Source organism: Heterodontus francisci, chromosome 24 (assembly GCF_036365525.1).
Source record: "Heterodontus francisci isolate sHetFra1 chromosome 24, sHetFra1.hap1, whole genome shotgun sequence".
NCBI classification, from domain to species: Eukaryota; Metazoa; Chordata; class Chondrichthyes; order Heterodontiformes; family Heterodontidae; genus Heterodontus; species Heterodontus francisci.
The window spans coordinates 69,878,673-69,904,072 of NC_090394.1; the positions used below are offsets into that span (position 1 = coordinate 69,878,673).

At 44.6% G+C, this 25,400-nt stretch overlaps 1 protein-coding gene across 7 annotated transcripts in view; it reads left to right on the plus strand.

Moving 5' to 3' along the window:
- Positions 1-25,400, plus strand: part of caskin1 (CASK interacting protein 1) — a 646,418-nt gene that overhangs the window by 460,894 nt on the left and 160,124 nt on the right. For all 7 annotated transcript variants that reach the window (XM_068056519.1, XM_068056520.1, XM_068056521.1 and 4 more), the window contains 2 exons: positions 11,013-11,108; positions 12,328-12,458. In XM_068056519.1, coding sequence (XP_067912620.1) covers positions 11,013-11,108; positions 12,328-12,458 — 227 coding nt within the window. The remainder of the gene's footprint in view (positions 1-11,012; positions 11,109-12,327; positions 12,459-25,400) is intronic.

The window sequence follows — 25,400 nt, forward strand, 5'->3', positions numbered from 1 at the left end:
GAAAGAAAAAAAACTGGGTTATCTAATAGAAGTCTTTAAAATTATGAAGGGGATTGATAGACTAGTTATAGATATTTCCACTTGTGAGGCCATAGATATAAGGCAGTCACTAATAAATCCAATAAGGAGAAGCTTGTTTATGAGAGTGTTTAGAATGTGGAACGCTACCACATAGAGCAGTTGAGGTAATTGATTTGCCTTTAAGAGGAAGCTAGAAAAATACATAAGGGAGAAAGGAATAGAAGGATATGTTGATAAGGTGAGATGAAGTAAATTGAGTGGGAAGAGGCTTGTGTGGAGCATAAACGCTGGCATAGACCAGATGGGCCAAATGGCCTGTTTCTGTGTTGTAAATTCTATGTAATTCTAAATAATAATTCCAACGTACCTGACTATCACCTTAACTCCGTCACAAAAATCACTTGCTGATATTAATTGATCGGTACCAGCAAAGGGAATTCAAGTGTATGTTTCTGCTGAAAACATATTTATGAAATATTAAAGCTCCACTCTCTACTATTGGGCAGCAAGCCACTTTGACGAATAGTGAGTTTCATTTACATTTCAGCCGGATCCTGGTCCCTCAGATATTCCGACCCAGTCAATGCCAACTTTCTATCCAAAATACATTTGACATCCTTAGTCCTACTGCAGTGCTGCCCATGTTTTGTATGTTACAACAATTTAATATACTTGGCTGCGACTTAAATAACATGCTATTCACTACACTTCCTATGTACTGTGACCAAAAATGAAAGCATGGGATGTTAGGGGAGACAGTGGTGTCGTGGTAATAAAAACAAGAAATGCTGGAACCACTCAGCAGGTCTGGCAGCATCTGTGGAAAGAGAAGCAGAGTTAACGTTTCGGATCAGTGACCCGTCATCGGAGTTCCGAAGAAGGGTCACTGACCCAAAACGTTAACTCTGCTTCTCTTTCCACAGATGCTGCCAGACCTGCTGAGTGGTTTCAGCATTTCTTGTTTTTATTTCAGATTTCCAGCATCTGCAGTATTTTGCTTTTATATTAGTGTAGTGGTAATGTCACTGGATTAGTAATCCAGCAGTCTAGGCTACTTCCCTAGAGGCATGGGTTCAAAATCTATCATGGCAGCTACAGTTTTTAATTAATTAATTAATTAAAAATCTGCGATTGAAAGCTAGTCTCAGTAATAGTGCAATGAAGCTGTCATTGATTGTCATAAAAACCCATCTAGTTCACTAATGTCATTGAGGAACTCTCCTGTCCTTACCTGGTCTGGCCTACATATGTCTCCAGATCCACATCTGGTTGGCTCTTAACTACCCTCTGAAATGGTCTACCAAGCCATTCAGTTGGCAAGAGCAATTAGGGATGGGAAACAAATACTGGCCTTGCTGGCAATACCCACATCCCACAAAAAGCAATTTTGTACTTTCTAACTTCTATCCTGTTGTCCTATCCTCCCTTGTGAAATTGCTTCTATGAAGCCCTCCACTACTTCACCAAAGTGGTATTCTTAGTACTTGGCAATGGGTTTTGTCAGAACTGTTGTCCATATTGCAGCTATACTTGACCCTGTCCTCACTCAACATCCACACAAGCTTTCACATTCATTCCATCGGGCCTCAGTGACTAAGAGGCAGACTGATGTTTCCCTCCTCAGCTCAGATGCAAAGTCGATTGGATCATGTCTACCACTGCCCAGATGAGGTCAGCTAACTTTGCACAGGCTGGGGATTGAAACAAGGTGTTTCTTCCATTCTATAGATAAATACTATACCGGGCAACACTAACGGTGAAGCACCTTCAACTTTGTAAAACAATCTAAGGTGCTTCACCGCAGCAAAATCAGACAAATATTGACACCACGTCAAAGAAGGAGGCATTCGGATAGGTTGGTCAGAGAGGTAGGTTTTAAGCAGTGACTTAAAGGATAAGAGAAAGGTGGTGAGGTGAGGAGGCTAGGGGAGGGAATTCCTGAGCTAGGGCCTAGAGGGTTGAAGGTATCACCACCAATGGTGGGACAAAGAAGTAGGGGATGCACAAGAGGCCTGAGTTGGAGGAATGCAGAGTTCTGAAAGGCAGTTGGGCTGGAGGAAGTTACAGAGCTAGGGAGTACATTTACCCATTAAGCCAAGCACTCATAACATAGAACATAGAACAATACAGCACAGTACAGGTCCTTCAGCCCACGATGTTGTGCCGAACCTTTAACCTACTCTAAGATCAAACTAACTACCTACCCTTCATTCTACTATCATCCATGTACCTATCCAAGAGTCGCTTAAATGCCCCTAATGTATCTGCTTCTACTACCACCGCTGGCAGTGCATTCCACGCACCCACCACTCTCTGTGTAAAGAACCTACCTCTGACATCTCCCTGAAACCTTCCTCCAATCACCTTAAAATTATGCCCCCTGGTGATAGCCCTTTCCACCCTGGGAAAAAGTCTCTGACTATCCACTCTATCTATGCCTCTCATCATCTTGTACCCCTCTATCAAGTCACCTCTCATCCTTCTTCGCTCCAATGAGAAAAGCCCTAGCTCCCTCAATCTTTCTTCGTAGGACATGCCCTCCAGTCCAGGCAGCATCCTGGTAAATCTCCTCTGCGCCCTCTCTAAAGCTTCCATATCCTTCCTATAATAAGGCGACCAGAACTGAACACAATATTCCAAGTGTGGTCTAACAGGGCTTTATAGAGCTGCAGCATAACCTCGCGGCTCTTAAACTCAATCCCCCTGTTAATGAAAGCCAACACCCCATACGCCTTCTTAACAACCCTATCATCTTGGGTGGCAACTTTGAGCGATCTATGGACATGGATCCCAAGATCCCTCTGTTCCTCCACACGACCAAGAATCCTGTCTTTAAGCCTGTATTCCGCATTCAAATTCGACCTTCCAAAATGAATCACTTCACACTTTTCCAGGTTGAACTCCATCTGCCACTTCTCAGCCCAGCTCTGCATCCTGCCAATGTCCCGTTGCAACCTACAACAGCCTTCCACACTATCCACAACTCCAGCAACCTTCGTGTCATCGGCAAACTTGCTAACCCAGCCTTCCACTTCCTCATCCAAGTCATTTATAAAAATCACAAAGAGCAGAGGTCCCAGAACAGATCCTTGTGGAACACCACTGGTCACCGAGCTCCATGCTGAATACTTTCCATCTACTACCACCCTCTGACTTCTATGGGCCAGCCAATTTTGTATCCAGACAGCCAACTTTCCCTGAATCCCATGCCTCCTATTTTCTGAATGAGCCTACCATGGGGAACCTTATCAAATGCCTTGCTAAAATCCATATACACCACATCCACTGCTCTTCCTTCATCAATGTGTTTTGTCACATCTTCAAAGAATTCAATAAGGCTTGTGAGGCACAACCTGCCCCTTACAAAGCCATGCTGACTGTCTCTAATCAAACCATGCTTTTCCAAATAATCATATATCCTGTCTCTCAGAATCCTCTCCAATAATTTGCCCACTACCAACGTAAGACTGACTGGTCTATAATTCCCAGGGTTATCTCTATTCCCTTTCTTGAACAAGGGAACAACATTTGCCACCCTCCAATCATCCGGTACTACTCCAGTGGACAGTGAAGACACAAAGATCATCGCCAAAGGCGCGGCAATCTCTTCCCTCGCTTCCCGTAATATCCTTGGGTATATCCCGTCTGGCCCCGGGGACTTATCTGTCCTCATATCATTCAAAATTTCCAGCACATCCTCCCTCTTAACCTCAACCTGTTAGAGCATATCAGCCTGTTCCACGCTGTCCTCACAAATGACCAGGTCCCTCTCACTAGTGAATACTGAAGCAAAGTATTCATTTAGGACCTCCCCTACCTCCTCCGACTCCAGGCACAAGTTCCCTCCACTATCCCTGATCGGCCCTACCCTCACTCTGGCCATCCTCTTGTTCCTCACATAAGTGTAGAACGCCTTGGGATTTTCCTTCATCCTACCCGCCAAGACTTTTTCATGTCCCCTTCTAGCTCTCCTAAGTCCATTCTTCAGTTCCTTCCTGGCTACCTTGCAACCCTCTAGAGCCCTGGCTGATCCTTGCTTCCTCAACCTTAAGTAAGCTTCCTTCTTCCTCTTGACTAGCTGTTCCACATCTCTTGCCATCCAAGGTTCCTTTACCCTACCATCCCTTCCCTGCCTCATCGGGACAAACCTATCCAGCAGTCGCAGCAAGTGCTCCCTAAACAACCTCCACATTTCTGTCGTGCATTTCCCTGACAACATCTGTTCCCAATTTATGCTCCCCAGTTCCTGCCTAATAGCATTGTAATTCCCCCTCCCTTATGACTATCTCATTTATTGTTCCTTACAGCAACTGTACAGTACTTGATACAAACCCAGACAAACTTTTTTATTCTTTCACAGGATGTGGGCATGGCTGGCTAAGCCAGCATTTATTGCCCATCCCTAATTGCCCTTGAGAAGGTGGTGGTGAGCTGTCTTCTTGAACCACTGTAGCCCATGTAGGGTAGGTACACCCACAGTGCTGTAAGGAAGGGAGTTCCAGGATTTTGACCCAGCGACAGTGAAGGAACAGCGATATAGTTCCAAGACAGGATGGTGTGTGCATTGGAGGGGAACTTGCAGGAGGTGGTAAACAGTATATTTTATTAAGATGTTAAACTGGCTACAGGTTCAAAGCAGTAATAGACTCTGTACATTCTGACAATGTTTTGCAAGAGGAGTTTTTATTTTTATGTGTTGAGGAGATGTGGGCATCACTGGCAAGGCCAGCATTTATTGCCTATCCCTAATTGCCCTTCAGAAGGCAAATTTGCAGTGCCATTGAACACTTGGTGAGTTATTGGCTGACACTCAGAGGGTTGTGAATCTTTGGAATTCTCTACCCCAGAAGGTTATTGATGCTCCATTGTTGAATATATTTGAGGCTGAGATAGACAGATTTTTGGTCTGTCAGGGAATCAAGGGATATGGGAAGCAGGCAGGAAAGTGGAGTTGAAACAGGAGATCAGCCATGATCATATTGAATGGCAGAGCAGGTTCAAGGGGCTGTAAGGTCCAGTCCTTCTCCTGTCCCTGATGCTCTTACACCTTAGGGTGAATTTCCGTGGGGGTTCTTGGCCAGAACTTTACTGAAGAAGCATGGGAACCTCAGAAATGTCGCACAGACGACACATATGGCATCTTTCTGGGTTTCTGCTGGACTTATGAATAAAGAGTGGGAGAACCCTGGTAAACCTTGGGGCGGCACAGTGGCGCAGCGGTTAGCACCGCAGCCTCACAGCTCCAGCGACCCGGGTTCAATTCTGGGTACTGCCTGTGTGGAGTTTGCAGGTTCTCTATGTGTCTGCGTGGGTTTCCTCCGGGTGCTCCGGTTTCCTCCCACTTGCCAAAGACTTGCAGGTTGATAGGTAAATTGGCCATTATAAATTGCCCCTCGTATAGGTAGGTGGTAGGGATAGGAGGGGATGTGGTAGGAATATGGGATTAGTGTAGGATTAGTATAAATGGGTAGTTGATGGTCGGCACAGACTCGGTGGGCCGAAGGGACTGTTTCAGTGCTGTATCTCTAAAAAAAAAAGCAATTCCTCTATGCCATTCTCAGCCCCTTACTATCCTAGTTCTGTTGACTCTGAACATTGTGGCTTTTAGTTTGTGAGCACAATGGGGGTCATTTAGACTTTGGGTGGCAGTATAAAATGAGTGCGATTGATTCATCCGCCCATTTGACAATATCACCCAAATTCAAGATTAGCCCTAATTACTTTTATTCTTCACAATGATTTACCCTTTTGGAATTTTAAAATGGCATAGACTCTTCCAGCCTCCCTCCAATTCAAATGTTTTCTGAATAAACTGAAGTGTTCTGCGTTCTTAGTGCTTTGGTGCTGGAATGTTGTTGCAGGATTAGAGTGGAATTTAGGTTCCTAATAAATTCCCTTCACTGTACGTTTGGGCCCGCAGAGCTCCTTGCTGCACTGATCCTCCAGCATGTTGTTACTTCAGAAATCCCTCCACCGTATAATCTTCTTTTCAGCACATGGATCTTCCTGAACAGCTCAATAATTACTATGGGGATTGCTCTGATTTAATAGATACAGGGACATAGGAACAGGAATAGGCCATTCAGCCCCTTGAGCCTGTTTTGCCATTCAATTAGATCATCGTTGATTTGAATCCTAATTCCATTTTCCTGCCTTGGTTCTACATCCTTGCTGCCCAAAAATACATCAATCTCAAAGGTTTTGAAATTTTCAATTGAACACCAGCCTCAAAAGCTTTTCGGGGAGAGAGAGTTCAAGATTTTCACATCTTTTTGTGTGAAGAAGTGCTTCCTGACATTAGGTTATGACCCCTTGTCATAGGACTCACCTACCAGAGGAAATAGTTTCTGTCTACTGACCCTATCAGCTCCTTTAATCATCTTAAACCCCTCAATTAGTTCAGCCCATAATCTGTGGTACTCAAGAGAGTACAGACCCAGGGCTGAATTTTCAGATCCTGCTGGGAGTGGGAATTGAGGTGGGCGAGGGATGAAAATACCTGCGTTGGCTGGCATGCAGTTTCTTGACACTGTTTCCAGCACCGGCGAGTTTTACCAGGGTGGGGGGAGGGCGGTCCTGAGATCCCACTCAATCCATTGAGCACGGCAAGTAAAGTTGTTAAAGAGATCATTGAGAGCTCATTGAGTGGCATGTTCTGATTTCAATGGGGTGTACAGGCTGCACGCTGAGTCTGGGCCAGGCCAGGTGCATGGAGGCGCATACATGGTGGGGAGCCTGTCATGGCCAGCCCAGAGAATTAGGTGGGCCCCATGCAAGGGTGAATGGTATAGTGGGGGACTCAGCCATTGACACACAGGTGCCATCAGTCAGTACAGTTTGCAGGGAGAGTGGTCAGTAAGCTCTCGGGCATTGGAGGGGCTTGTCATCCTGCTGGCATCACGGGATCATAAGAGGAGGAGGCAAGGCTGCCAAACACAATTGGGGGGCACCTCAGCACAAGGAAGGCAGCAACTGGCAATGGGGGCATGACTCTAAGATTTTGGGTCGGGACGATGAGGAGCAGCATCATCTGCAGGAAGGGTAGAGCCCTGGGCATCAAGAGGGCAGAGGAGAGGAACAAGAGGCAGGACGGACAAGGAGCCTATACTCTCAGCATGGATCTACCACCAAAGGTGGAGCTACTTTGAGATGATCGAGAACCAGTGCCACAGCATCACAGAGATCTGTGTCCTCACCACCAAAGACCTCGCACCTCGCAGCACTGCTCGACATGCCCGGCAGCAGCTGTCAAAGTCACTGTGGCCTTGAACTTCTTCACTTCTGGCTCCTTCCAAGGATCAGCTGTGGTTTCTGGTGGCATCTCGCAGGTCACTGAAGCCCTATTTGCGAGAGTTGGACAGTACATGCAATTCAAAAAGAAACGCAAAATACTCCACAGATGCTGCCAGACCTGCTGAGTATTTCCAGCACTTTCTGTTTGCGATTAATACCACTCCCTTTGCCTTTTATTCCATGACATCTTTGTCTTTTAATCTCTCCTGCCCTTCGCCCTATCACAGACCTTCCCTTTTGTTCTTCTTCCCTCCTCCCCCTTTCACTATCTCAAAACCTATTACATTTCTAATCTTTGCCAGTTCTGATGAAAGGTCATTGACCTGAAACGTTAACTCTGTTTCTCTCTCCACAGATGCTGTCAGCTCTGCTGAGCATTTCCAGCTTTTTTGTTTTTATTTCAGAGCTTCCTGCATGTGTGCGTTCACTTTCCTGGCAGATGCCATGACTCCTTCATCCTCCAGCAGTCCAGGCTGCTGCAGCTCTTCATTCTACATCCCAAACTCCGTGGGTGGATTTTGGGAGACAAGGGCTATCCCTTGATGAGATGGCTGCTTACCCCTCTACAAGAGCTCCAGACAGAGGCACAGAGGCAATACAACCAAGGCCCTCTGCTCACTCGGACACCCATTGAGCAGGTTTCTGAAGATGCGGTTCCCGTGCCTGGAACGGTTAGGTGATGCCCTGCAATACACCCCTGAAAGGGTCTCGCGCATTGTGGTGGTCTACTGCGCACTTCATAACATGGCCTTCCACAGAGGTGTGGACCTTGAAGAGAGTGAAGCGCTGGATGGACACAGCTCATTGGAGGAAGAGGAGGAGGAGAACGTGAAAGAGGAGGAAAAAGAGGAGGAGGCGGAAGATGCAGAGCACAGAGGTGCCCTGGCTTCACAGGGAGGTGACTGGGGCCAGGGCTGGGTTGGAGGTTCTCGTTAGGATGCCATCAATGTTAGGGATCATCTGATTCAGACTTGTTTTAGCTGAGCCTCTCTGACCCAGCAGGCATGACATGGTCTGGAACTCACTTTGAGCTGCCTGTGAGAACATCACCATTGAAGATGCAGCCTGGAACAGCTGAACTATGACTGCCAATGAAGGATGCGCATTTACCCAGAGGTTTCACTGTATCCATTTACAGACCTTTGCTCCCTTTCACCATTTCATCCCTATTCTCCTGCACAACCATTAATAAAACAAGGCTCACACATCTAGTATCATGAGTCAATATTTACATGGTGCTCCAAAAGACGAAAAGTGCATATTCACAAGTGAAAGAGACCTAGTGACCCTTTCAATGCTCTGCCCAATGCAGTAGCCTCCAATCTCAGCCACTTCTGTGCGGTTACCCCTTGTGCCATCGGAGGCGGTGGAGGCTGCCTGCTCACTTTTCTCTGTTTACGGCTGAGATGCATGTGGCAGTCATCCTTGGCGTGCAGTTGCCAGGGGGGTCACCTCAAAAGGCTGCTGCATCACTGCTATTGCAGGGGCAACCTTCATTGGGCCCTGCTGCACAGATGCTCCCTCAGTCAGAGGGGCCAAGGGGGCTGATGATGATGACAGAGCCCCATGAGGGGTGGCACCCTCATCCTCCTTGGTGACTGCCTCAGCCCTTGGTTGGTGCTCCGGATGACTGGAGGGGAGCACCAGCTGGGGCACAACTGGCATTCCCTCCAAACATCCCTGTGCCGTTACCGCCACTGACCAGTCAAGGCTAAATAATGTGGAATGCATCCTGTAAGAGTCAGTGCACTGTTCCTGCATTCACTCCAAGTGCTGCCGCATGGCGCTCCATGAAATTGGCCACTCTCTCAATGGAAGAGCTCATGCGCTCAAAGCCCTGAGCCATTGTGACTTCTCCATTCTCTGCTCACACTGCCTCAGGAATCTCTGACATGTGAGAGCACATCTGTTGCCGCTGGTCTAGGTAGAGCCTCTGTCCCTCCTCCGAGGGGGGACTGCCCACAGCTGCCTCTGGCATCTCCTCCTGCACACTCATGCTGGATTTGGTTTTTCCATACCATTCACGAACTTGTATACATCTCTATTACCTCTCAAATGCCTAATTCCAGGGTGAATGTAAGATAGTTGACATTTCACCATCAAGCACTGACTATTTCCAGCAAATTACAGTGTCCTTGTCCTCTTGACGCACTAGCTGAACAGCACAGTAAGTTTTTTGTTTGGAAACAAGTTGAGCTTCTCGCCACAAGACCCAGACACTTGCAGATAACAGATTAGGAACAACAGGATACTTTCAGGGACAAGGTCAAGAGTATGACTCAACCCAGTATGTGGCATATAAGTATCGGGCTAGCAGTCAAGTTTTTTTTTAACTGCTCTTGGGATGTCCAGATCTCCCAACTTAACACTGGAAGTCTGCGTTTGAGCAACTCACGATCCAGGGTAGCCAGGTTGTATATGTTATTATACTAATACTGTTACTGGTACCTTTAATAAAATGACTAGTTAGTTAAAGTTAACTTCAATAAACTTAACTTGAACTTAACCTTGGTGTCCTTACTGTTTTTTGCACAGTAGTCACTAGCTTATAGTGAAAGACTCAAGTCTCTCCAGTCTTTCCTGATATCTTAGACCCATAACACCTGAGATCAGCCTTGAGACCTTGTGTAACGAAGAAATTTCAGCAGAATTGTAAATTCATATTGATTGACCTTTTTAACAGTTATCTACAGCTAAAACCTACAGCACAGTAGTCGATGTGTTAAATGCACTTTATATACTCCTGACTAGAAATGATATAAAAGCTGTAATATGTTTTTGTAACTGTAGATGTGCTGGCTGGTTCACTGTGTCTCTCTTGATTTTTAAATTCATTAATCTCAGTTCTGCTGATATTGCATGGTACAAATTGTATGAACTTCATAAGTTACCAATCATCCACAGTATTCAAAGTCAATGAAAAAGGTGTATTTATTTATTTTGCTGTATTGCTTTTCCTTTACCTTGCTCACTTTCTCCCTTTCTCGTCTGAAGGTATCACCATCTTGCTTGCTTATGTTACACAGACACCTTCCAGTATTACGTCCAATTATGGTCATTATTTTGGAATTTTAACTTTGACCGCCATCAGTCTACTTAACTGTTGAGGCTCTTGCAGCTGAGTTCAATTCCATTCTCAATGACATCCACAAGCGTATTAGCCACCCTAATTCAAGGTTCTGAGGCCGATTGTAGCACCCAAGTGCTACCTGTCAGAGTTCGGCTAACTCAGCAAAGATTGGGGATTATTCCTGATCTATATGCCTCACCTAATCACTGGTCAAAGTCACTAAATCAACATTAGAGCCTATTGTATTGGTAATCAACATTCTAATGGTTATATTAAGAATTGATTTGGGTCTTACTATATTCTAATAACTATATAATGTCTGGCAAGCTCATTATTTGGCTTGTGTGATCTGGGTCTGAATGCTCCAAAGATCTATCACTGTTGCAGACCCTCCTGTTTCTTCCTCGAAGATTGATTTCACAAACTGTTCACAGTTGAAAAGATTGAGGGTGAGTTTCTTCAGCCCTTCTCCCTCTCCCTCACCAAAACTTCAACTGAAGTCCCACTATGCCCTATTTATGCGGGTAATCTGGGTTTCCACCAAAATTACAGTAGCGAAGCAGGAGAAGATCCAAGGAAATGAGAAAGTACCAGGCTAAATCCCATGTCTTTTCTTCTCTTGTGTTAGTCCGAGATGCTTTTGCAGCATCAGTCAAATCCGTGTATAGTGGACATTGCTGGAAAGACACCCTTGGACCTGGCCTGTGAATTTGGCAGAGTTGGGGTAAGTTCAGGACACTAAGTTGGTAATTATCGCTATGATGGGATATAATTAGTTATTGCACTCCAGGAAGAGTTTCCTGTGGTATTAAGAGTTTCAGTTAAATCTGAATATGTACATGTCAGAATGCTGTTTGTTTTAAGTTCTACTCTGCCTGCCTCTGAGAAATTGCGTCTTCTGCTGTTCCTGGGATGGAGAGATGTCAAGGTGGTGAAGGAAGAGTTCACTGTTTTCTCCTCCTCATCCAAAGTTCTCAGAGTTGTTTCTAATTTGGTGATTTAGAATTCCCACATGTTTTATTCCAACCCTGCTCACAAAGTCCTTTGAAAATACTGTATTTAAGAAAATTCACAATTTTGTCCAATCGCTGTAAGAAATGCAACTCATTTTCAGATTATGTTGACTTTTTATATCACTCAAACCCTCGTTTTTTGTGATTCAAACCAGATTTCAGATGCCTGTGTTGATACAGTCACATAGTTTCGGTAACATCTAACACCTGTGACTATCCTGTCTCTGAGCTGTGTAAGCTGTCAGCCTGCAAACAGGCTCGGCACTCGGTTACAAAAGGTGATGACACCAGTGATATGCTCAGAAATTGTACCGTCGGGTTCCAGACTAGCCAGCAATTCATTGCTTTCCTGAGGAAATCCACAGGAAATGTCTAGAGACCGGCGATTCTTAGCTTCATCGATAAGCTTATTTATTAATACAGTAAAGTAACAGTTATGAAATAGCTCCATCTGCACAGTAAGCCTTGTTACCATGACAATTGCAAAACAGCATTCCTGGCTTGCAGTCTAAGACACATGTTGAAATGTTAGGAGATCAGCCCGAGGGATGATCCTTACCTTAGACAATTCTCATTTTCTCATTCTCCAATTTTAATGGCTCCACCATTGACCTCCATGCCTTTAGCTGTCAAGGCCTAAGCTCTGGAATTCCCTCCCCAAACCTCTCTGCCTCTCTACCTCCCTCTCCTCCTTTGAGACTCTCCTTTAAAACCTACCTCTGTGATCAAGCTTTTGGTTGCCTCTCCTAACCTAATGCCTTCTTAGGTGGCTCCATGATAAATTTTGTTTGATACTGCTCCTGTGAAGCACCTAGGGATGTTTTATTACATTAAAGAATGATATAAATACAAGTTGTCGTTTTGCTCTTGTTCGAAAAGTTAGTTCTTTCAATTTTGATGCTAATTGGATAGCTTGGGTATTCCATTCAGGTGGTGCAGTTACTCCTTAGCAGTAACATGTGTGCTGCCCTGTTGGAAGCAAAGCCTGGGGACATCACTGATCCCAATGGTACCAGCCCTCTACACCTGGCTGCCAAGAATGGACATATCGACATTATAAGGTAAGCCCCTTGCACCTTGTTTCCTATTTTATTTTTCTAAAACATTTTTGAAGTGCTTTCAACAATCGATAGCTGATGTCTTTGTGTCTACCATGATTGTTGTGGCTGTGAAATTGTCACTGGAAAACCAGACAGTAAAAATCAAAAATGAAGATAAATGGATGAGTAGTTGTTGATGTGAAGGTGATGTACTCAAGAGTCTGTTGTGATATTACTCAAACAGCTTGTTATCTTGTGCGATCTATATTTTACTTCGACTTTTCTTGTTACTGACAATCTCCGTGTATCTGCAGAAGGTGATACAGAAATGGCTGTGTGTCTTGATCAGTGACCAGTGGATGTGTGCAAAGATTATCATCTTGTCCCTTGCTCTTTGCACTTTCAATAAGCAAACTGGAGGAAGTTACTTCCAGCAGTAGCATCAAACTTGCTGCTGACACCAAAATTGTGGTCAGCTGCTCGGTACAGACAATATTAGAAGGATTGAAGTAGATCTGAACAATTTTCTTGGAAGGTGGTGGGAAGAGAGGAAAGTAATGGTGAATGGATTTTAATGCAGATGATTGGGCAATGTGTAGTGGGACAGGAATCCTGTAATGTGTGTAATTGTTATGATCAGGTGCGAAAGGTGTCAAGGGGTCTGTGACTATCTTCGCCTGGTCTTATTGTAACAGGATTTAATTTTTTAAACACACTGTGTTTTGAGCTCCCCCTTTGTGAATCCTTGTTCACAGCTTTCCAATTATAAGACAAAGAAACCAATTCACACAGTTTTTCTGAGGTTTAAAGAAGAAAGATTAAATTTTATGAAAACTTAAACTTAAACTCTAATACGGTTAATGCACACAAATATATGATGCGCCCATGCTAGCATGCACACGTGATACACACATGCAAATAGGGACAGAAAAGAGGAGAGGAAAATATAGTAGAGAGGGGATTGAGGCAATATCAGAAGAATTTCTTGTTTACTGTGCTTCAAGCTCACTTGATTGTAGGTAGTCTTGCTGTTCCTCAGGGCCCAGTGTTCTTCTTATACCTTGTTCACTTAGGAGACTTTTCTCTCTTTGAGGTTCATGTGTTTTCACAAGATTCAGTTCCGTGGGAAAGAGATGAAGGCAGGCAGGGCTGGAGAGGAGGTTCTGTTCCAACTGGGAGCACACGGCTTTCTGATCTCAAGCACTGTTTTCTCCAATTTAAAACTTTCAGTTCACAACTCTGCAACAGCCATGTCTAGTCATGTGACTAAAACTGGTCTGACCACTTCTTCTGTGTATTGGGGAAGCAATGACTGGGTCCCCATTGTTCCAACACAGTCTGTTACTATGCAAATGTCTTTCCAGTCAGGGGCTTGCAAATTTAAGTTTTAATGTTCATGTTACAAAATAATGTGTGCCTCAGTCTTGGCAGGTGGGGGGGTTTGCCTGACAGTAATTAATGGGCTGGTATACTTTGAAGTGGGAAAAGGATAGTAAGTTGGGAAAGCGTATCCATCATTCCATGAAGGACATTATGAGGTGATTGAATCGAAGTTTACAAGTTATTAAGGGGAACAGATAGAGAGAAACTATTTCCGCTGGTCGGGGAGTCTAGGACTAAGGGGCATATTCTAAAGATTAGACCTCTCAGGAACAAAATTAGGAAACAATTCTTCGTGCAAAGGGTGGCAGAGGTTTGGAACTTTCTTCCACAATCGGAAATTAATACTGGATCAATTGCTAATTTTAAATTTGAGATTGATAGATTTTTGTTAGCCAAAGGTATTAAAGGATAAAAGGTAAAGGCAGGTATGTGGAGTTAGGATATGGGGTAAAGGCGAGTATATGGAGTTAGGTCACAGAGCAGACATGATCTCATTACATGGCAGAACAGACGCGAGGGGCTAAATGGCCAACTCCTGTTTCTGTGTTCCTATATAAGTATCTAATCAGTGTGAGCCTATTATTATGAAGAATAATTATGCTCTGAGATACATTTCAAAGGCAATTAATTATAAGTTGAAGCAAGTTATTTTTACTTTGGCTAACCCATTAATTGGGGCATATTTTACAAAGAATTACATAGGATTTGCAGCACAGAAACAGGCCATTTGGTCCAACTGGTCCGCATGAGCTTCCTCCCACTCTACTTTATTTCAGCCTATCAGCATAATCTTCTATTTCTTTCTCCCTCATGTGCTTATCCAGCTTCCCCTTAAATGCATCTGTGCTATTCCTCTCAACTGCTCCCTGTGGTACAATGCATATAACTTCGGGTACATTACATTCGAAAGCACAGTGATGCACTAGGGAGAGATTAGAGAATAATAATAAGGGTGATGGCAAGGCTTAATATACTTAAGTAAAGAGTTGCTCACTGAATAGATTTCTTTCATTGAGGGTAAATTGAGAGGAAATATGATTTAGATCTTTAAAATACTTTAAAATACTGAATGGCTGGGATAAGGAGTCAGGAGTGTGATGGAATACTCTCCACTTGCCTGGATGGGTGCAGCTCCAACAACACTCAAGAAGCTCGACACCATCCAGGACAAAGCAGCCCGCTTGATTGGCACCCCATCTACAAACATTCATTCTCTCCACCACCGACGCACAGTGGCAGCAGTGTGTACCATCTACAAGATGCACTGCAGCAATGCACCAAGGCTCCTTGGACAGCACCTTCCAAACCCGCGACCTCTACCACCTAGAAGGACAAGGGCAGCAAATGCATGGGAACACCACCACCTGCAAGTTCCCCTCCAAGTCACACACCATCCTGACTTGGAACTATATCGCCGTTCCTTCACTGTCGCTGGGTCAAAATCCTGGAACTCCCTTCCTAACAGCACTGTGGGTATACCTACCCCAAATGGACTGCAGCGGTTCAAGAAGGCAGCTCACCACCACCTTCTTAAGGGCAATTAGGGATGGGCAATAAATGCTGGCCTGGCCAGTGTCGCCCACATCCGATGAATGAATAAAAAAAAAATCACCAATGTTAGTGGGTTATTTAATTGTGATGGCAGAACCAGGGGAACATGAGTATAAAATTAGCAAGACTAGAGTTAACATTTCCTTTGTCTTATACTGGCATTTCAAGGGTTAATATATTGATCCAGAACTTTGTGCACAATGGTAGATTGTTTCTAACCCATTTATGTTTGAGAAGAGTAACCTGAAAATACAAAAATGTGGAATTGTTTGCCTTATGTTAATTAGAATTCAGTTGGTTGTTGTTCAAGTGATTGTATGAGGCTCATTTAATTCCAAAATCAGACTGGTTAACTGATGTAACTTTCTACTGATTGCATCTGCACAAATTATAGAGGTTTCTTGCAGATTGAATGAGCAGTTTATTGATTTAAGAATTTCCAAAACCTCCATCGCGTCACCCGACTTCACCCCGCCTCACCAATCTGCTGCTGAAACTCTCCTCCATGCCTTTGTTACCTATAGACTTGACGTTCTCCTGGCTGGCCCCCCATCTTCAACTCTCCAGAAACTTCAGCTCATCCAAAACTCTTCTGCCTATGTCCTAACACACACTAAATCCCATTCACCCATCACCCCTGTGCTCGCTTGCCTACATTGGCTCCTGGTCCAGCAATTTTAAAATTCTCAATTTTAAAATTCTCATCCTTGTTTTCAAATTTCTCCAAGGTCTCGTCCCTCCCTATCACTGTAACCTCCCCCAGCTCTACAACCCTCTTAGATTTCTGCACTCCTCCAATTCTGGCCTCTTGCACATTCCTGATTTTAGTCACTCCACCATTACAGCTGTACCTAAGCTCTGGAATTCTCTCTCTAAATGTCCCCACCTCTCTACCTTTATTTCCTCCTTTAAGATGTTCCTTAAACTGACCTTTTGGCCAAGCTTTTGATCACCTCTTTTAATATCTCCTTACATGGCTCGGTGTCAAATTTTGTTTAACACCCCTGTGAAGTGCTTTGGGGTGTTTTGCTACATTTAATGTGCTATATAAATTCAACTTGTTGTTTTCTGAGAAGTTGTGAACATCATGGGGCAGGATGTCAGAAATGCTCCATCCATCAATATTGGCGACCACGCTCTGGAAGTGGTTCAAGAGTTCACCTACCTAGGCTCAACTATCACCAGTAACCTGTCTCTAGATGCAGAAATCAACAAGCGCATGGGTAAAGCTTCCACTGCTATGTCCAGACTGGCCAAGAGAGTGTGGGAAAATGGCGCACTGACACGGAACACAAAAGTCCGAGTGTATCAGACCTGTGTCCTCAGTACCTTGCTCTACGGCAGCGAGGCCTGGACAACGTATGCCAGCCAAGAGCGACGTCTCAATTCATTCCATCTTCGCTGCCTTCGGAGAATACTTGGCATCAGGTGGCAGGACTATATCTCCAACACAGAAGTCCTTGAAGCGGCCAACACCCCCAGCTTATACACACTACTGAGTCAGCGGCGCTTGAGATGGCTTGGCCATGTGAGCCGCATGGAAGATGGCAGGATCCCCAAAGACACATTGTACAGCGAGCTCGCCACTGGTATCAGACCCACCGGCCGTCCATGTCTCCGTTATAAAGACGTCTGCAAACGCGACATGAAATCGTGTGACATTGATCACAAGTCGTGGGAGTCAGTTGCCAGCATTCGCCAGAGCTGGCGGGCAGCCATAAAGACAGGGCTAAATTGTGGCGAGTCGAAGAGACCTAGTAGTTGGCAGGAAAAAAGACAGAGGCGCAAGGGGAGAGCCAACTGTGCAACAGCCCCAACAAACAAATTTCTCTGCAGCACCTGTGGAAGAGCCTGTCACTCCAGAATTGGCCTTTATAGCCACTCCAGGCGCTGCTTCACAAACCACTGACCACCTCCAGGCGCGTATCCATTGTCTCTCGAGATAAGGAGGCCCAAAAGAATGTGCTATATAAATTCAACTTGTTGTTTTCTGAGAAGTTGTGCATTGAACAAAAACTAGCAGGCACAAATGGAGTTTTCTACTGACTAGATCATGGGAATCCAGTTGAGCTTCACTTGCATGTTTATATACACAAATTCTTTTTATTCGTTCAGGGGATGTGGGCATCACTGGCGATGCCAGCATTTAATACCCATCCCTAATTGCCCTTGAGAAGGTAGTGGTGAGCTGCCTTCTTGAACTGCTGCAGTCCTTGGGGTGTAGGTACACCCACAGTGCTGTAAGAAAGGGAGTTCCAGGATTTTGACCCAGTGACAGTGAAGGAACTGCGACATAGTTCCAAGTCAGGATGATCTGTGGCTTGGAAGGAAACTTGTAGGTTGAGGTGTTCCCTTGCATCTGCTGCCCTTGTCCTTCCGTGTGGAAGAGGTCACTGGTTTGGAAGGTGCTGTTGAAGGAGTCTTGGTGAGTTGCTGCAGTGCATCTTGTATTTAGTACACACTGCTGCCACTATGCGTCGGTTGATTGTTTGATGTTGTATTACTTGTCTGGAAACCTGCCTGCAAAATAATTCAGTGTCGATAAACATTACTCTGCTGACTGTTTTTTTAGCAGACACAAGACTACATTTTAATAACCTGTTACAATTTGCATCACACCAATGCAAAAAGTGATGTTAGGGAACAAAACTACTGAATTTGCTTTGCCAGCAATTAGGATTTTGTTTTGCAAAACCTAACAGACTGTTTTATTGCTTCTGAACTGCTTTTTATGAAGGGTAGTTAATCTATTAAGGTTTGCCCATTGTATTTATTTAATATTTACTCCATATTTTCCCAAATGATTTGTGATTTATATCTTTATTTAAATAAAAACATCAGTGGTTGAATGTGTGCTCAGTCTATAATACATCCATTTGAATTGGTTATGATAGACCACATTTAATGCAGAAATTATATTGCTATAAATAAGAGTAAATGGGTCATGTAGACCAAATTCACCAAGAGGGCAAGGATTGGAAAGTTCGGGCTATAGCAGTTTGGATCTTCCTCCAACTGATGCTTCTGTCTTTTAATGTCCCACAATAGACATATAGTCTCGTTAAATTTGTCCTTTTTATAAAACGTTTCACTTCTGGCAGTGGTGGAGATAAATCTGCTATGAGGTTATTATGAAATAAAATAGTTCTATAAAAATCCAAAATTGGAACAGCATTAAATGTTTCAAACAAAAACAAAGTTCAGCAACATACTTGATCTAAAGGGAAACTGGCTCTGATCAGGATCACTCTACCTGTTTTTTTTTTAGTTTTAGTTTTGGAGATGCAGCACTGAAACAGGCCCTTCAGCCCACCGAGTTTGTGCCGACCATCAACCACCCATTTATACTAATCCTACACTAATTCCATATTCCTACCACATCCCCACCTGTCCCTATATTTCCCTACCACCCAGCTACACTAGGGGCAATTGCTGATGGCCAATTTACCTATCAACCTGCAAGTCTTTGGCATGTGGGAGGAAACCGGAGCACCCGGAGGAAACCCACGCAGACACAGGGAGAACTTGCAAACTCCACACAGGCAGTACCCAGAATTGAACCCGGGTCACTGGAGCTGTGGTGCTAACCACTGCGCCACTGTGCTACCTGTATCTAGTACCGACAGGTCTGAGTGTGTAGGGATAGGGGGAAATGAGATAAGACTGTACAATTAGGCCCTTGAAAGGACCAGTAGCAAGCAAGTGGACATTGTTAGGTGTTTGTCCTCACTCAACATTTGCACTCTCGTCGTTGAGTCATAGTGTTGGGGGTTCATACCCCACTCCAGAGACTTAAGTGCATAATAAAGGCTGGCACTTTGATGCAGAACTGAGGGAGTGCTGTGCTATTAGAGGTGTTGTCTATTATGGGAGAAATCAAACCAAGGTTCTGTGTGTCTTCTCAAGTGGGTGTGAAACATCACATGGCAGTATTTCAAAGCTTAAGACCTGGACAGCTGAAGGCCCGGCTGCCCACAGTGGGGTGAAGGAAGTGAGAGATGCAGAGTTGAAGGAGTACAGAATGCAGTTGTTTTCCCTAGTTCCATTTCTAATAACCACAGGCTAAGATTGTTGCTTCTTGGAGCTTTGCCAAATTAAACGGGAAGCGAGATACATGTTTCCTTCCCTAAAGCTCCCTGCCTCTCTCTCCCTGTTAAGATATTCCTTCAAACCTACCACTTAGCCCAAGCTTTTACATGCCAGTCCTAATATCTCCTTTGGCTTGGTATCAATTTTTGTCTGAGTCCGTTCCTGGCAGCACTTTGGGACATTTTACTACGTTAAAAGCCGATGATAATTGCAAGTTCATATTGTTGTTGTTGTGTGGGATTTGAGAGTTTCACATTGATTTTTTTTAATATTGAATACTGACATGGAGTGAGATGTGATTTGGCATTGAGCCAACTTATAATGTTGTTTTTCAAATGGATGAGCAACTGGGTTTTTGATTAAGCCAGGATTTGGCATGGTAGCCTCAGCAGAGTAAAGATTGACTCCTACCAAAGCCCAAATAACTAAACTGTTTGCTGATCCCAGCAAAAAATCAGCCGTAGATCTTAGAAAAATCCCAATATGCACAAACTTGCAAAAGTTTACAATTCACCCAATGTAAGAAAACAAAACCTGCATTTCTATAGCACCTTTCCGACCTCAGGATGTCCCAAAGTGCTTTATAGCCAATGAAGTACTTTTTTGAAAATGTAGCCACAATGAAATGTAGGAAACACATTAGCCAATTTGCACATAACGGGGCTGGATTTTGTGTAGGAGAGGGCGCTCTCGGCACCAGGCCGAAAAGACGGGGAGGAGCCCCGCCTCTGCATTTTCACGGCCCCCCGGAGCGATTGTCCAGTGTTTTTCAATTAAAGATTCACGAGCCGGGATCCCCGTCCCTTTAAAGAGGGGGATTCCACCTCCATGAGCTGCCAGCCAATCAGAGGGCTGGCAGCTCAGCAGTATCGGTAGCACCACCAGGACCGGTGGCCACTGCTGGTACTGCAGAGGCCTCGGCCCCAGGCCCAGCACAAGTACCCTGGACAAGTGATAGGTGAGGCGGGGACACTGGGGCCAGTCTGGTCGGGTAAAGCTGTTCCCGGTGGGGGGCCTCCATGGGCCACAAATTGCGCATGGAGGTGGGTGCCCACCACCTCCCCCCCCTCCCCCCACAAACCCACAGGGAGGGCGTCTTGTGTTGCAAGGCATCCTCCCCGCACGTCGGAGGCAATCCCCACCATTAAGATCCTAAATTGGCCATTAATAGGCCACTTAATGGCCTCAATTGGCCTCTAGGTGGGAAGTAGAGGCCCGAATCCGATGGGACCCGACGACATGTGTCGGGTTCGAGTCAGGTCGGGCCCCTCTTCAGGGTTCTGCTTTCAGGCTCGGGTCAGGTCGGGCTGAGTCCAGGTCGAGTCGGGTCGGGTCGGGTCGGGCCAGACACACACGGTAAGTGCTCTGCCTGTAAGTATTGAAATTAAAAAACTTACCTGAGCTGGGAATCCGGGACAAAACGGAGTCTGCACAGTGAGCGAGTGACGTCACTATGACGTCATTGCGCGTGCGCTGCAGCATCGTGGAGCTTCCCAGTCGGAAGGTAAGTGGAGGGATGGTCGGGTCAGGCTCGGGGCACAATCGGAGGGACTCAGGCCGGGTCAGGCTCGGGTCCGCTGTGGATCAGTCGGGTTCGGGTCGGGTTCTTTTTTCCCGACCTGAGCAGGCCTCTAGCGGGAAGGCCATCGTCAGCGTATCCCTGCCCCAGGAAGGTCGCTGGGCAACGGGCCCTCTGCCCTGCTGTGCCTCCCGCACTCCTTCCCTGTCTTGGGGGCCCATAAAATCCCAGCCAACAAGGTCCCACAAACAGTAATATAATAATGGCCAGATAATTTGTCGGTTATTGTTCAGGGGATAAATGTTAGACAGGACAGCAGAGAGAGCACTGCTGTTAATCTTCAAAGGGTTATCAAGTGCTATGAGATCTTCTACATCCACTTTAGCATTTCCATCAGTGCAGCACTCCCCAGCTAACTTTTATACTCACATCTCTGAAGTAGGAATTGATCTCACAACCTTTTGACTTAGAGGCAAGAAAGCTACCAACTGAGCCACAGCTGGCAGCAGCACAGAGCCCTACTAATGGTGTTTTTTTGCTGTCTTGTAGTCAGTCCTGACTGGCATGTAACCCCCTCCAAACTCTGAGAAGCAACAGCTGTTGCAAGCCCTCCTTTTTGTTGCTCCCTCGATGGGATCGCTGTCACGGTTCTCTGCCATTTATTATCCAGATGTTGTCAAGCAGCCTCTAATCACCAAATCCCATTGCTGTTTCCTTTTGTCCTCGAGTCAAAAGCAAATTGATTTTTTAATAAAGGACGTCACACTTGTACGGCTGAATGGTGTAATAGTGTTGCTTCTGCTGGTTGAGTGTGTCAGGCTGACGAGTGACGACACTGTCATACAGTTCCATCCATGACCTGCTTCAATATTGACAGGGCTATCGAACTCTGCATCATGGGTGACTGTAGCCTTGCCGACATTGCTCAAATACATGGCCGGAATCTTGCATGCACTTTGCATTTTGATGTTACAATTTGCTGCCATAAATTTTTTTTTAAAGAAACTTTTTACTGAGACTCTGCCTCCTGATTTCAGCATAACAAAATACTTGGCTCTGGTACAGTTTGGAGTAAGCTGGAGGGTAGCATTAACTGGAAAAATAAATCCTCATGAGAAGAAAAATGATGTGATTTAGAGTGATCCAAGATACTTTTTGAGTTCAGTGATAATTAAGTAGGGACAAATAAAAGGCTGGAGACTAGGGGGTTTGGGGGGGGTGGGGGGCCTTGAGGTGAAACAATCAGCAAAACGTGTCAGGAAATAGGAAAGTGCTCGTGACAACTGCCAGGAAGGATTCAGCTGCATGATGCTTTGCAGATCACATGCAGTAAAAGACCAGGACTCAAATTGCTCTCTTGGAAATGACAGTGAACATGGTTGTGGCTTTCCCCCAGGTCCTAGCTCCCTACATGTACAAGTCTGTCCTGCTCTGGCACAGTAACATATTCAGCTGAAAGTTATATATTTGGATATCATAACGAACATAATGTAAAAGAAAGAATATGGTGACCGTCAGTCACCATAAACTGGCGCATTCGCCATGGCAACACCTCTACCAATCAGAGTCCACTTGCCAACCAATCACCACTCTTTTCGGATATAGTATAAATTTGTTGCTTTCCCTTACATTGGTATTCTTGTGATTTGTCCTGATGAATGCAAGAAGAATAGCTTTGACAAAATGTCTCTGTTTTCAGCAATATTCAAGAATTTGCAATTATATCAGACCTTCAGGACCTCAGGACATCCCAAAGTGCTTTACAGCCACTGAAGTACTTCTGAAGTGTAGTCACTTCTGCCATATAGGAAATGAGGCAGCCAATCTGCACACAGCAAGCTCTCACAAACTGCAGTATGATAATGACTGGATAATCAGTTTTAGTGATGATGGTTGAGGGATAAACATTGGTCAGGACACTGGGGAGAACTCGCCTCCTCTTCCTCTAAGTAGTACCATGGGATCTTTTACACCCACTTGAGAGGGCAGATTTTTAAAACTGTTCTGTATGCAAATTGGCTCTCGTATAACATGGGGCCCAAGATGACTTATTCTGAACAGTTTATGAGCCAATCTGTTCCTTTGTAGCCTGATGTAGAGTTTTGCCATAAATCATGGGCATTGTGCTCAGTGGAAGCTAATTTAGTTCAAAAAATAATCACTTATCTTTGGTCACATCATTAGAATTTTGGAGATCCTTAGGATAATTAGGAGAGGACAGCTACAATATATTTTTTTACCAGACTCCCTGCTCCTCCCAGGACAAGTATGGAGATAAATGCAATGGTGAGTCCATTATATTTGGCCCTGTGCATGTATTGCTGTGGAAACAATAGTTAAATAGCAGGGGATAGGAGGAGAATGTGCAGACACAGCTCCCAGTGTTGGAGAGGATCCAAGCTGATAAGTTCATAGGATAGGAAAGTACTAGTCATCCCTTTGTTTTAATGAGTATTTTAAAAATAAATGTATAATATTGTATCTACTTTCTCATTGTTGATGCTCAGTTGGACAATTTCAGTGAGTGAGATCATTCTTTTCTAAAACAGCTCTTAGAGTTCCCTTCAATTATGCATATGGCAAAATATTTGTTCTTTTTTAATATCTTTCAGCAGTTTAGATGTAGAGATTGGATTTTAAATTGTCTCTTTATTCTATTCTAAGTTTTAATTACCTTACTGCATCACACTTACAGATTTTACATGCCATACAAAATTGCAAACCCTGTCTCCCTGGGTCACAGGTATGCGACCTGAAATTTAACTCAATATATTAAAGTGTATGTCAACATGTCACAATTGAATCAACCCGCAGGTCAACTTTTTATAATGGGAGAACAGTGGGGGTAATTTTCACCTTCAATGCTTGAGCTTTAATCCCTCACCCATTATAGAACCTACACAATTTTCATTTCCATTAAAATTTCGCCTGTGTTTTGTTGATGCTTAGAAAATGTAAGAATTGTAATCACCAGCATATGTGAGAGGTGTGGAAGACACAAAGAGAGATGTGGATATATAAGAGAAAGAGGCAGTCAGAGTGAGAGCAAGATGCTGAACAATTACAAACACCAAATTTAATGTTCACTGAGATCACTTCAAAAGTTAAAAGCTCGTGCTACTAGTTCTGGGACGTTCCTTCTCCCAGTGTTATCAGATCCCTTCTTCCCCCTACCGTCCCCACCCCACCCCCCAGCCCCAACAAGGGCCAAGGTACATCCCCCAGCGCCAGCAAAGCCTAGAACCATCCCAATTGCTTCAAAAAAGTGGAACAACTTTGAGTACTGTGTAACTTCGATTGTCACTCCAACACTGGTACATAATTACAACTGGTACATCTTGCATACCTTTTAGTGTATTCCCAGACCTGCAGCGGATAAATACATGAGTGAAGAAATAAGACCACTACTTGCAGCTTTCACTGAGTCATAGAGACAGTCACCGAATTCAATCCACAAAGCACTGGCAAAAGTTGCAAAATTCCATTTAATAAAAAGGAAATCTACCTTATTCAGTCTGCTAACCTCTGGTTACAAGGCCCTGTTATAAAACAACATATCCTTTGACTTACTACTGAGTCATAGAGTCATTCTTCTTTTAAATGAATTTCTCTGGACAATATTCAGTGACATCATTGGTGGCATCATTCATCTCGTGTGATGTCATTGTGTGGTATCAACTTTTTCACCAGCCACCATGCTGTGCAGGTTGGCTTAGAACTTGGCTTTTCCATGACTGGGATACCATTGACCAGAAACTGAACTGGAACAGCCACATAAATACTGTGGCTACAAGAGCAGGTCAGAGGCTAGGAATTCTGTAGCGAGTAACTCACCTCCTGTCTCCCCAGTGCCTGTCCAACATCTACAAGGCACAAGTCAGGAGTGTGATGGAATACTCTCCACTTCCTGAGGTGGTGCAGCTCCAACAACATTCGAGAAGCTTGACACCATCAAGGACAAAGCAGCCCACTTGATTGGCATCCCATCCACCACATTCAACATTCACTCCCTTCACCACCAACGCACAGTGACAGCAGTGTGTACCTTGTACAATATGCACTGCAGCAACTCACAAAGGCTCCTTTGACAGCACCTTCCAAACCCACAACCTCTACCACCTAGAAGAACAAGGGCAGCAGATACATGGGAACACCACCACCTGCAAGTTCCCCTCCAAGTCACGCACCATCCTGACTTGGAACTATAATCGCCGTTCCTTCACTGTCGCTGGGTCAAAATCCTGGAGCTCCCTTCCTAACAGCACTGTGGGTGTACCTATCTCACATGGACTGCAGCGGTTCAAGAAGGCAGCTCACCACCACCTCCTCAAGGGCAATTAGGGATGGGCAATAAATGCTGGCCTGGCCCACATCTCATGAACGAATAAATAAAAAAAAAACTACAAAATGATTGCCAGGTG